This window comes from Psittacula echo (assembly GCF_963264785.1).
Source record: "Psittacula echo genome assembly, chromosome: 1".
NCBI classification, from domain to species: domain Eukaryota; kingdom Metazoa; phylum Chordata; class Aves; order Psittaciformes; family Psittacidae; genus Psittacula; species Psittacula echo.
This window is the reverse complement of record NC_137735.1, coordinates 60,730,513-60,744,563: the sequence shown is the minus strand read 5'-3', so window position 1 is coordinate 60,744,563 and position 14,051 is coordinate 60,730,513. Positions and strand designations below refer to the sequence as shown.

General features: G+C 40.8%; 1 protein-coding gene across 16 annotated transcripts in view; it reads left to right on the top strand.

Annotated features, from left to right (window-relative positions):
* Positions 1–3,430: 3,430 nt before the first annotated feature.
* Positions 3,431–14,051, top strand: part of ADGRL3 (adhesion G protein-coupled receptor L3) — a gene marked incomplete at its 3' end in the record, with an annotated part of 327,501 nt that continues 316,880 nt past the window's right edge. For all 16 annotated transcript variants that reach the window (XM_080613903.1, XM_080613905.1, XM_080613916.1 and 13 more), the window contains exon 1: positions 3,431–4,075. In XM_080613903.1, coding sequence (XP_080470029.1) covers positions 4,021–4,075 — 55 coding nt within the window. In that variant the 5' untranslated portion in view covers positions 3,431–4,020. The remainder of the gene's footprint in view (positions 4,076–14,051) is intronic.

Here is a 14,051-nt window from a genome sequence, read left to right as displayed (position 1 = left end):
GTCAGGTTTGCCTTGTGCTGCTCTAAATTCTACTTTCAATTCAGCCTATCTGTTCACTCACCAGATGAACTGGTTTTCTTTTTCACCCTCCCTGTAGACTGTCAACAGATAAGCTCAGAAAATGCTCTTTGTGCTTCTTGACACCAACTGCTGAAGAACAGGCTTGGGTAGATGTTGAGTTTGTCAGTGTATCTAAAATGCTGTTTTATGCACAATGCCTTGATGAATACTTCACTGCTAATCTCTTCACCACAAGGCTTTAGTTTCCTTTGGCTTCCTCCTATTCTGTCGGTACTACTTTGAGCTTGATTTTTGAGTACTGCCACCACTGCAAATGGAGTTTGGGTGATACTTGGCAGCAGATCAGATCATGAGGGTGTCAGGGCAGCTTTCTGGGCAGAAAGGTCAGTAAAGAAGAACTTTCTTTTAAATCAGTGCAGGTTGCATTGTCTTTCTGGTCGGAGTCCAAATCCCTTAGGTCAAGTGTAGGCCTTAGATTTTTCACTGTGGTGGTGTATTTCCTTCTTGCATCAAAAAATGTAGCACTCTGCACAGAACAGTTCACAAATACGTGCTCTAGTTTTTCTCTTTAGCTGTACTTTATGTGGAGGTAGCCCAAAGATTAAATGACTTTTGTTTTGCAGGCCCCTTTCTGCATCTTATAGCGCTGCTTGAGAGGGGTGATGTGACCGTTAAGGAAAAAGGTTGCTCCATTTGTGTCCTATCTAGCTGTTCCGCTAAAGATACACAGTTCATAAACACGCTGTGATTATTTGATTACATGAAATGCGAAGCCACCCAGAATTTTCTAGCATTACAAAGCGTTTGGTTAATATAGTAGCGCCCCATGTTCTTAAACAACTTTGGCATTTCTCCACACACATTGTGGAGCTGTTAAGATTTGTGCATGAGCTTAAGCCTAGGTGGTTGAAGTCTTTGTAGGAGCAGGCTTAAGAGCAAGGTTGTGCCAGACAGGGTGTGCAGGCACAACCTGACAGGCTGTATCGCTGGCTTTTTCTACTCTGTCAGGAAGGAACATAGGGCTGGGAGTACTGGGCCAGATGTACAGCCAGAATAAATGGTGCATAATGCGGAGCTACTCTTATTGTCTCTGTTTTGCACAGAAGCGTTGTGACTGGATAATGCCCTTTCCAGTAGGATAAAATGTTTGTTTAATTATGATTCTGGTGGTTACAAGACCTTAGTTCCCACAATTAGTATTTGGACTTTGTAGAGGGCAGGTAAATTCTTTTGCTCCTTCAGCTGCAGCCCATGAGATGATAGGGGAAAAAATAAAAAAATAAAAATCATTGAATCCTATCATGTAGGGATACACAGACAGATAAAAATATTTTTAAAGGCCACTATGTAAATATTTTGTTGACAATTATCCCTTCTCTGAGATAGATGGTATAATTAATTTCTGACTTCTTCAGTTTACACCCAAAAACCTTTTTATTGCACCATAATGTTATCTCTTTCAAACAGGTTTAGGTTATTGAGAACTTGATTCACTTTAAACAAATAAGAATCAGAAAACAAACCTCTCCTGCTTCACTGCCTGGCTGAGCTCCTGCTTCAGGGCAGTGTACCTGAACTTGGATGGGTTTCCCCTATCTCTGTACGTGTTTTTGTAGAACAAAAAGCTTCTCACTTTTAAAACTTTACAGGCAATGTTGTAGAAAAAACATGCATAAATAATGGCCAGTGGTATACTTTGATGTGTACTTGTAGCCTAAAAAAAAATTAATTGCTGTTTAGAATGTATAATTTAAAATATTAATGAATCTTGTTCCCCTTGGAAAACAGGCTTTAAATATTATCAGTGACCATTCTGATTAGTCCCAGCTCAAAGTTTTACTTTCTAGGATGTCTATAAAGAAGCCACTTGACTGTATATTGACCTTGGGCTCTTTAGTTACTCCCGTTACAGAGCTGAGAAAAACCTCTGGAATGAACAAATTGCCGGGATAGACTGGGGAGGAGAGTGGGAGAATAAAATCTTGGCAATGCAAACAGATATATTTATTGAAAAAAAATGAAGCTTCCTTATAGACTTTGGTTCTGAACAGTGTTGGGTTTGATTTAGCTGATCTGCAAAGACAGGAGGTAAGACAAAGACCACTTTGTCATTCCAGAGTTTCGGAAATGCACCCGCATCACAATGGCATGCAGCAGTTTTTTCATATAACTTTTTGGCTCAAGCTGGGTTTTGGGTAAGAACGAAAGTTGGCAAAACCAGCTTCTTTACTCAGAGAAAAATAACTTCTGTTGATCAGAGATTTTTGGAGAGATTTTTAATTAGACCAGTGCTGTGAAGGCTGCAGAGTCTAGGGAGTTCAAAACAGATATGCAAAGTACTTTTCAATTCCTCATATTTCATCATCATTTCAAAGCCAGTAGGGAGCCAAGTCTCAAACTGATGCCATGGTTTAATTCTGTATAGTTGTTTTTTTTCCTGCCAAGTTTGAGTCACTGTGGCCATCTAGCCCCTTCTTGAGAGATTAAAATGGTGGGAAGCTGGTATACTTTCTCCGAATAATGAGTGAATGTTTCTATTCAAGCATGGATTCAGATTTCCTTGTGCTTTTCTATCAGTGTGTGGGATGGACAACACCATTATTTTTAATTCCACAATGAGTAACTGAGGAAATTGACTAGGAGTGGCTGAGTGAATAACAGACAGTCACCATAGAAAGTAGCTATAGGATAAGGGTGACTTTTGGGCTCCACTGGGTTCAAAAACTGGTCCAGACTCTGTGATTAAAAGCCATACTGGACTCAAAAAAAATGAGAGGCTTTTAGGCATATCATTGGCAGACATACTCCTAAGCCACATCACTAATTCCACTGCCTGGTATCTCAGTGTTAGCCTCAACAACAGAGACATGAAAGAAATGCATAAAGGGAATGAAAGGTCTTAGTCGAAATGTGCAGTAGTGCCCAGCCACTCTGTGGAAGCACTGGCTTAACTTCTGCTCAAGTCATTCAGGATATGTAATAGATGTTCGCACAGATAGTTTTTGGCTTGTGTGTCCACCTGCATTACCGGCTGTGCTGGAGGTTAAAGTGGGATTGTTGTATTGGCGTGGATATGTGTACTTACATTGGAAAAAGGGTTCTGTTTGAGGGGAAGGAGGAGGCAGGCCACAGAGTGCAGCTCTGCCACAAGTCAAATTTTCCCCTAAAGTACTTTGCTTCCTGTAGGTGCTCACAGTTATGGCCTAGACCAAGTGGAAAAAACAACCTGTTTTGTTGGCAGTCTGTTCATTTACCAGTGTGATGACAAGTGTGCTTTTTCAGGAGCTTGCATTTACTCTTTACACTGCCACCCCTCTCTCTTTATACAAAGTGGCTGGGGTGGAAACTTACTTGTCTTTGAGATCAGCACAAAGCTTAGGCACCAGTTAAACTTATTTCAGCTCTGGAATTTACTTTGGCTTGTGATTTATAGACACACAAATAATTTCAGGAGAGTTGCAGCCTCTTTTAGAAGTCTCATGATTGCATATGATGCAGTACATACGGACTTGGTTTTACTAATCAGCTTTTGAGCCTGGGGACTCTCAACCTGTGTGCATCATTGTTCTGCTGTTTTAAGCCCTGTTTTGAGAGAGGGAGAACTTCAGTGATGCGCAAACATCTCTCTGCACAGTGACAAGTTTTAATCCCTCTTATAGGTAGGAATATGCCTACATCTGTAGGGATGGTACGGGGGAGGAAGACATGTTTGCCTTTACAGCTGTTGGCAGCAAAGAAATGCAGCAATACTTGATTGAAAACCAGTATCATATTGTTTTACTAACCGCATTTTTTTTCCTTTCTTTTTTGTAGGTCTCAGATTCTGGATACTGGCTGTGGGAGTTTTTAATCTTTGGAGGATTTTTTTTTTTTTGTTCCTTTTTGGATGTGAATTGAAGGCCAACAGTTGAAGTCTTAGAACCAGGTGCAGGAGGACATTCACCTTGTTTTATTTGAACCCTCGTTTGCTGGGATACTTTCAAACCCTCCTTCACAGTCATGTGGTCATCACAGCTGCTGTTCTTCACAATGCTCTTAACACCGTTAGCCCATGGTGAGTGAGAAATGATGTAAATTTGCCTCTGGGAAGGGAAGACAGTATAAAAAATAGTAATGATTTTTCCTGTCTCTTTTATCTAATGGTATAGCTTTTTTCTAGGATGTTGATTTCTTTCCCTGCTTCTATACCAGGTCTTTGAATTCCCAGGCTACATTATAATCAGTTACATCCTGAAACAACGGACTGGTCATACACAAAGATTTGTGTTACCAAGTGTAGCCGCTATGTTAAGGCAGACTTTCTTCCTCATGCTCAGACCTGTTCTGTTGGCTGTGTGTCATTGAGATTGTCTCTCCTGGCCTCTACATGGAAATGGATTTCCCTTTTGTGAATACAGTTCAGTAAGGGGCTGCATATCGCCCTTTAGCCACGGTTCCAGAGTAGGATCTTACTATCACATTAGACTCTGATTTCAAGCATTGCAATGGATTTTTTCATGCCCTACTAAAAGACGGAGGCTCCCATAATCTCAATGACCTTGAGCTAAGAAGAACCAAAACCAGTAGAGTTGCCTTAGCCTGGCACACTGGGTAACTGCTCAGCATGCAGAGTCATTAGATGTAGCACCATGCTGCACTGCTAGGCTGCAGCTAGGATGTATTTCAGAAACTAACCTTCTTAAATACATTATCCCAGAGGCTCTACCACCATTGCTGATGGGCTTGGCCTTGGCCAGCAGCCAGTCCGTCTTGAAACCAATGGCATCGACTCTATCAGACATAGGGGAAGCTTCCAGCAGCTTCTCACAGAAGCCTCCCCTGTAGCACCCTCTCTTCCTCCCTGCCAATAACAAAACCTTGCCACTCAAACCCAGTCCAGAGCTCTAGGAGAAAAAGAAAAAAAATATAAAAAATGGTGATCTTAGTAGCCACGAAAGTGTTAAATGAAATTTGACATGTTTAATTCTTTGGAGTAAGATTTTGAGGCCTGGGGTGGTGGGATTTTTATATGGGAAATGTAGGCCCCAGAAATAAGTTGTCAGGTTTCATAAGTGATGAAGGGTTCAGCAGATCCTATCCTATGTACAGTAATGGTTACTCAATGTTCAGAGCATAGCTTTGGAAAATCCAGCTGCCTGATTTTTCTGATGCTTAAATGGAAAGTGAGCTTCACCAAGGATCTTCTTTTAATTACAGGTCAGTGGGGGCATGTTTGTAAATAACATGACTCCTTCTACATAGGCTGTGGGCTCTTGCTTTTAAAATATTCATCAGACTTTTTCTGCCTTACATGCACTGTGTATCTTCTAAGACATACTAAAGCAATATTTTACAGCAAAGGAGGACGTTAAAAAATTAGATACATATAATTAGTTGAATGTATCTATAGAGTACAAACTGTCTGCTTGTATCATTTAACACCTTTGGGCACAAAGGTTATCTGTGCTATCATTCTTCAAGTAAAACTCCTTGGCAACTTGAAAATTAGAATTAATATTTAAACTGAGCCAAACAATTGGGGTGGAATGAAAAAGCTATTACGAAAGGTGCTCTCCATTCTTCTTCAGGAAAGAATGATGGCAAATGTTTTGTAAATCCTTATAATTAAACAATATTAACAGTTAAAGCAATTAACAATTTAACTATGCCTCTGGCAGTTCTAATTTCGCAATGCTACTGTAGCTGGAAAATCCTGCCTGATAGTTGCAGTAAATGAAAATGTCACAAGTATCCTAGGAGCTATATTGTGCTACAGATGAGCAAACACCAGAGCTGCAGAAACTAGGTGCCTGGAAATATTTCTACCCTGTATGTTCTTCTGCAAAGTAAATGTACAAGGTAGCTGTTGTGGAGGTTGTAGCAGTAAGTAGGGGTAAATCTGACCACCAGCCACGTAACCAATGCGTGTGTTATCTGATCCCTGTAAATTGCTAATGATAGTGCGGTAGAAGATCACCTTTGGACGGTGGAGAGTAAGGGCCTTTCGTCAGAGCCAAAAGACTTGGTTTGATTCTCCCTGTTTTGATTTCAAGATTGTCCAAGATGCAGCTATTATCTCAAAATTTTGGCCTGTTGCCTTTCTGGGGGGAAGTAGGTACTGAGCATGTATCTTCTTGTTTGAGGGTGATATGTTCTTGATACTAAATGAAGGGAAAAGACTGCAATTTAGCTGTGTGATGTTTGATGAGTATGGTTGCTACCAGCTACCACAGGACAGTTAAACCCATCCAATCTCCCATGGAGACTGAAGGACATGTGCATAAAAATCAGAATTGAATCAAAGGTCAGAATAAATAGTCTAATGGGGCTTCCAAGGCTTTGAAATCAGAGACTGAATATCTGATGGCTTTCAGATGCTCTTCCTTGCTGCCCCTCTTCCTGCAAGTCCCACAGAAGATTACATAAAGTGAATGCTAAGCTGGTATCAATGCAGAGGTTCCTGCTATTCTGAAGACAGTATACGTGTGTTTAAACACATGCTGGATCCTCACCTTGCGTATAAAAATAGTCCAGTTAAGTCCTATTTTTGTTTTCCTCTTCTAATAATCCTCCTTCGCTGTAGTGATTGCCAGAGTTGATGCAATCTACTTGTACAGACTGACATTACTGCGTCTTATTCCCTTTTCGAGTTTCTTGACACAGTCTCCTCATCTGTAGTGGTAGCTACATTAGAGACAGATTTTTAGGCCAGTGATTTCATAAATTTGCTGTGTTTTTTTTTTTGTGTTTTTTTTTGTTTGTTTGGTTTTTTTTTTGTTTTTGTTTTGTTTAGGTAGGTTTTCTTGTTGTTTTGTTGTGTGTGGTTTTTGTTTTGTTTGGTTTGGGGTTTTTTTTTTTTGCTATCTCATTTCTTGGAGTATATTTGGTGTCTTAGGTTGCGATGACAGGTATGGAGTCAAAGACTGATCTTCAAGATGAAAAGTAATCTTTCAGGATACTGCCCTGGTACAATGTCATCTTGTTGATAAGCTGTAGAAATAATGAAAGGGGAAAAAGTCACAAATCCTTGCAGTTTCTCGGTGATGATGTTAATCTGCTGTGTTCCAGATGCACAAGCACTGTACTCTCTGGTTTTGCTTGGACTGGTCTGAATCATAGCTCACAAAAAACCCTGAAACCATGTGAAAATACTTGAGGTAATAGCAGATTTGAGTAGTGGATTGTTTCTTTACTGTTGCACTTCAATTAAATGGAAAATAGCTTACAGCTTGCATAGAAAATACAACTTGAACCAGTGGGGAAGCCCTCAGAAAGCTATCCCTTCTTCTAAGTTCTGACAAAGCCTGTAAATCTATCTGCTGGAAAAGTGTAAACCTATTGTACAGAATTTTAGAATTAATCATAGAATCATACCATCAACTTGGTTGGAAAAGACCTCTAAGATCATCAAGTCCAACCTTTGTCCCAGAGCTGCTGAATCCACCACTAAACCAGGTCACTAAAGGAGTCATGTACATGTTTTTTGAACACTTCCAGTGACTGTGACTCTACTGCTTTCCTGGGAAGCCTGATCCAATTCCTAATCACCCTTTCAGTGAATGATTTTTTCCTAATATCCAATCTAAACTTTCCCTGGTGCAGCTTGAGGCCCTTGCCTTTTGTCCTATCACTTATTTGGGAAAAGAGACCAGCTACTCTCTCAATCTTCCTTTCAGGTAGTTGTAGAAAATTATAAGATCCCTTATCCAGACTAAACAACCCCAGTTCCCTCAGCTGCTCCTCATCAGAAATGTGCTCCAGACCCTTCACCAGCTTCATCGTCCTACTCTGGACCTGCTCCAGCAACAGAATGTCTCTCTTGTAGTGAGGGGCCCAGAAGTGAACACAGGAGTCGAGGTGCAGCCTCATCAGTGCAGTACAGGGGGATAATCACTGCCCTTGCCCTGCTGGTCATGCTATTTATGATGTGGGCCGGGATGCCATTGGCCTTCTTGGCTGCCTGGGCACAAGATGGCTAGTGTTCAGCTCTGTCAAGCAGCACCCTGAGGTCCTTTTCCGCTGAGCAGCTTTCCAGCCATTCTTCCTCAAGCCTGTAATGTTGCATGGGGTTGTTGTGGCCCAAGTGCAGGACCCAGTACTTTGCCTTGTTGAACCTCATACTACTGACCACAGCCCATCGATCCAGCCTGTCCAGATCCCTCAGCAGAGCCTTCCTATTCACCATCAGTTCAATACTCTCACCCACCTTGGTGTTGTCTGTGAATTTGCTGAGGGTGCTCTTGATCCTTTCATCCAGATCATCAAGAAAGATAGTAAACAAAACTGGCCCTAACACCAAGCCCCGAAGGACACCACTAGTGACCGGTCACCAACTACATGTGACATCATTTACCACCACTCTTTGGGCTTGGCCATCCAGCCAGTTTTTAACACTATCTAGACCATGAGCAGCCAGTTTATCTGGGAGAATGCTGTGGGAGACAGTGTCAAATGCTTCATTAAAATCCAGATAGATAGTGTCTACAACCTTTCCCTCATCAGCCAGGTGGGTCACCTTGTCATAGAAGGAGATCAGGTTAGTCACGATAGAAGGCAACAATACCAGGGAATTAAAAAACCAAAACCCACAACCAAAACATCAACAGGAACAAAACCAAAGATTTTGGCATCCTTTGCAAGGGCTGTGCTACGGACAGGGTTTTTGCACCGCTACCTCCTTTTTGCTCGTGTTTGGAAGTTTTTCCCAAAGCGTCTGAAGGAAAGTGTTCCTTGGCTTGGGTTCCCCCATGTACACCTGAGAAAACTGATCCTCTTTGCCCGTAATGGCTGGATTTCCCAGAGGCATTTTCTGGAATGAGCAGCTGTTCTCATCTTCCTCAGCCTTCCTCCCCTTGACCCCAAACAAAGCAGATTTCTCTTTACCCACAAACGAATACTGTCAAAGTTCACCCGAAATGAGACTGACATGACAGGCAGTAGCTCAGTTTGTGAGCCTGGAGAGACATACACCTGCTCTGTCTGTCACATTACTGTCATGCTCATATGTGTCTGAGAGTTGAGATTTAAAGCTCACAGACTGCTGGACAAAAATAATAATAGGAATAAAAGGCTTCAAAAATACATGCTGTTAAGAGGAGCGTAGGAAGGATACCATAGTGATCACAGTGGGGTGAGGTTTTGCATGTCTCCAAGTAACCAATTTTAAGCTTGGAAGACAGCTCAAACCCTGTTGTATGCAAAGATCTTTATCATCCTATCAGATTGGTTTATCACTTTTTGTTTTAAAATTATTTTTTAAATATTCCATTGTGTGCATAATTTCATGATAGGCAGCGAAGAATTATTTTGTTGTTGTTACTCTAATGCTTTAACAGTCTAATCCAAAAATGGACAACCACTTACTACTCAGAGCAATAATCCAAATTGGCCAGTTTCTGTTGGAGATCATTACAAATGCAATAAAATCAACAGACACAGTGATCTGTCTGTTTTATCTGATCCTAAGCTCTCAGCCTGCAGTTGTGTTGTGAGAGTGAGCTCTCATCATCCTGGTTCCCACTTGGGCAAAGTGTCATGTCAGTTGCGGAGATTGGTTCCTCCTTGGTGTTGTTTCTGCTTGGCATTATTTTCTATCTATTTTATCCCTGTATCTGATAATTGATTGCAGACTGCACCCTCCTGACGATCTATGGGGTTAGTTTGTCATTGCTATGATTACTTAGGTTTCTTAATCTTTTTCTGGATATACAATGTGATTTTTTTGGGCTACAACCACATCCCCAAAGCTAAGCAAGAGTGAAACCAGAACAAGGTAGGAAACAGAACTAAAACCTGGCTGAACAGGACGAACAGTAGGTATGTGACATTAGAGTAGGTTTGTTATTTCAGATAGTACAGGCTAGATGAAAGATCCTAGAGAAGTTGCAGGTGCAGTAAAGGTTTCTTAAATAACTTTGAACACAGAGCTAAGTTTAAGCTACAGTAGGTTGAGTTCAGACAACACCTGACAAGTCCTGGAGCCTGATATTATTATGAAGCTTGAGGCCTCCTGCTGACGCTTGACAACACCAAACTATCAGGGCTACAGCTGCTGCTGGCCTAAATCAGAACTTCCAAAACCCAAGTTGACTCCAATAATTTATGCAGCATATCTGTGAAGTGACCTTCCTGCATTTAGGGACAGATGCCATCTTGTCTCTCTGTATGAGAATTAGTTCAAGATGAGGCTGAACTACTTTATCATTTGCAGAGTAGAAAATGGAATTTGAAGTCCTTTCAAGTCATTGCAGCTGCAAGGAAGAGAGCCTTGTCTGCTGTCCTTTTCTCACTCTTCTGCACCATCTTCCTGATATTTGTGGGAGACAACTGTGGTGAGGGAGGGCTGAGTCTTTGTTAAAAGGTAGTGCTCGAAGGTCAAGCTGATCTCTCTAGACATTAGCAGCTCCAGGTGCTTAGCCAGTTTCTGTGGGAACAGTGGAAATATTTATTACTGAACAGTGCTGGTAGTTGCCTGGTGACAATGATTCTGTTAAAGCAAGCAGCATTATCTTTACAGAGGGGAATATATGATGTGAGCAAGCTGGTCCTCAATGACAGAGTGCTGCTTAATGTGAGCTGAACATTTGCCTCACTACTATTTTAATACCGTGGAAATACTGTCACTGCTTAAAATACATTCTGTGTTTCTTTTATACCTGTACAAGTGTTATGTTAGCTAGTGAATGGTGGATGATTGTCTTTTACTACAATACTCTTTAAAAGTCACAATGAAATACAAGAGACATGTTTTATTAGTTGTGAAATAGGCAAGCTGACTTCAGGCTTCTGCCTAAATTCATTGTTTTATAAGAGTAATCATCCTTGAAATATTTATAATATTTGCTATTCTTGGCAATTTGTGTTACCTGCAGCTGTGCCACCTTTTCTGTAGTGGAACTACTGAGTGAGGAAGGCTTTTCCGTGATAAAAGGGGGTGGCTGTACTGTGTATATACGACAGTGCTTTCATTACTAGCAATGTACTAAAATCAGGAGTATTAAGTTCCCCATCTGATGACTGACCAATCTATAAGCTGATAGAGGGTGAAATTCAACCTTGCAAAGACTCTATACACCATTAAATTCTCACTTAAGCCATTAAGCAGTGCAGAAGTCTGTGTGCGGACCCACTTCTTGAATGTCTAAATTTCACACTAATTAAGGAAGGAGATGTTTAAGGAGATTTTCTGGTAATGTTGTTGCTTTTCTGTTGTTGGTTTGGGTTTATTTTTTTTTTCTTTCAGTGTTTGGCTAGTGTATCTACTCATAGCACCTTCCTGCATTATGAAGGGAAACAAGATCATCTACTGTTTTCATTTGCCATTTGCACCAAAGCACGCTTTCCTTGGAACATGGAACCCTTCGCTCGGAGCATAGCTCTAGTTGAAATGAAGCTGGAGCTATAAGATTTGAACTATAGAAGGCAGCTAGAAGGTGATTAGGGTCCAAATAATTGCATGGAAGTTATTCTTTCCTGTAGGCTTCTTAACACATACGACATACAGTGGCAGGTATGTGGATTTTTTTCTGAGCTACAGCAGTAGAAAATATGCTTGCTCTCACAGCAATAGGAATGGGGAGTTGTGTTACCCTGCAGGCTTATAACCCTCGATGCTTGTTTCATTTGTAACCAGTTTCCTGAAAAGGCAGTTTATGTTCTCTGACCAGCTCTGTATGCTCTGATTCTTTTTTTTTATTCTTTTTTGTTTTTTTTTCTTTTAATTTTTCTTTCTTTGGTGTCATTAATTAATTCATGAGACCTGACAGCATGTGAATTACAGTGTAGTAATTCACGCCCAGTACATTCAGGCACAAAGATGAAGGCCAAATTGGCTTCTCTGCAGCTAAGTGTGAATTATTACCCATAATTTAATTCCCATTATATTTTATTGTGGTTCTAAAAATGTTTTTGTTAGTGAACTTCTTTAAGAAAAGTTACTTTTTTGAAAAACAGAATTGAAAATTAAAAGTACAACTCAAATCTTGTCACGAAGAGGGATAAATAGCCATGTGAGATAAGGAGTTTTGCTGAATACAAAGAACTTACATTTGTGCAGTTATTAACCCTAGGTAATGAATGGGTATTGTAGTGCAGACATGCTGTCTGATAAGCTGACCTAGCTCTAACTATTCATTTCATATCAGCTACCAAGCACTTGCTAAGTAAAATGACTAGGTTTATTTGTTCCTGACCTAGTATTGATTTGATCTGGAAACCTTAGCTCCCAAGCAGTCTTTTGAGACATCTAATATTTTTCCAGGTCAGGTTATACAGATGCGCATGTCAAGCACTCTTTTTGCAGCCGGTGTGTTTGTTTTCAGTCCTAGCGAGTGCTGAGTAAATAGAGAAGACAGGTTGTCTGTCGCAGTGTGAAAGAGCACCAGAGGAACCAAGCTAGTATACCTGCTCTGCTGGCATGTTGGGAAAAATAAGCTAATCTGGAAAGTGGCCTAGGTGGTACTGGAGAGGAATAACGAAAGGGTCATGAATGCCTTAAATCTTTCTCAGTATTTCTTTGTCTTTATACAAACCTCTAATACTCTTTCGGTGAAGACAAAAGGCAAAGCTTATCCCCTTAAAGTTGCTTAAAGGTTTACAGGATAGACTCTTCTTCCCAGTGGTTTGTTTTTAAAGACATGTATGAAGAGCAGCCATGTGCTTGAACATTGTTCATTGACATGACAGGATTGCTGGGGCACTGCTTGGCTGTCTCTTCCTCTTGGGATTGAGGATGATGTCGAGTTTATTTATCCAAACCAATCCTGGTGTGTCTCTCCTGCAGTAGTCACTGGCTAACAAACACAGTTAGCTGGTCCTATCCCCCAACTAGTCCTTGTTATAGCCAAGTACAGAACAAATAAGTAACAGTTATTAAAAGTGGGCTTTTCCAAGGTACTTACTATCTAAGTAAGTTTTACTCATGCACTTACCAGCTTCTAGCTGATCACTATATTGATGGGGCCAGGGCTATTTCACTTTTGGTGGATGCCTGGGGTTTAGGAATATTATAGCCACCCAAGGAAAAAACATGATAATTTTCCATATAAGCAGTAAGTGTCTGTGAAACAATTACTATAGTTTGGCTTTAGACGTAGATTTAAAAAAAAAAAAACAACAAACAAACAAGCAAACAAATGGAAAACAACCCTGCTTGACTTTCCAAATAAACACATCAAAATAATTTTTTAATACATCCTTTTGGAGTTAATACCAAGCAACAAGGACTTGAAAATGTAGTAGGACAAAGCTGACTAATATGGGTACAGGTGTCCCTTAGCCAATATCCAGAGCTACCACAGAGCGCCAGGAATATTTTCACATCTGCAGCTATCTCTGCATGTGAGAAGATGGCTTGTACCTTGTCTTCTTGGGCATGCAGGATACTCCAAAAGGACTGGTGGTGGAGTAAGCTGAGGTCGAATGATTCTGGTGCAGTTCAGAGGAGAAGTGGAAGTGAGCAGCTTCCCTTTTCTCATCCCAGTGAAAAGGGGAGATGATTGCTTACTCATTCCCTGTTTGTTTTCACGTATTGTGTTATTACCTGAATGGGAAAATGAAGCTCTATTTGGCTGATTACTAACCTCATCTAACACTTTGTAATGCTAAGCATCTAGATAAAGCTTTTATGGGGTGAAGTTGACAGACAGCTACCAGGGGTTGGAGAGAACCTTCTGTTCTGGGCTGTGTAATGGGGTTTGATAAATGAGGCTGTGCATCTTTTTGCCAATCCTTGGAGCAGTGCAGAACCTGAAGACAGCTTCACAGGCAAAGTAGCTGTGTACTGTTAGAGCAGAGCTGCCCTTTCCTGCAATGCAGATGGGGAGCCATGGCCAGGTTTCCAAAGCACAAAAGCTGTATGTGCCCATTCTTCCCATGCAGCTACTGTATTTCTTTTCTGGAAGTGAAAATGCCCACAAATAGGATGTCACTCCTGTTTCTTAATAAGTTTAGCTAAGATTAAACCATTGGAGTTGGGGGGGGGATGGAACCCAAACTACTTCTGAGGGTTCTCTCATTCTCTCATCCATTTAATTTGGGCATGTTGAAATACT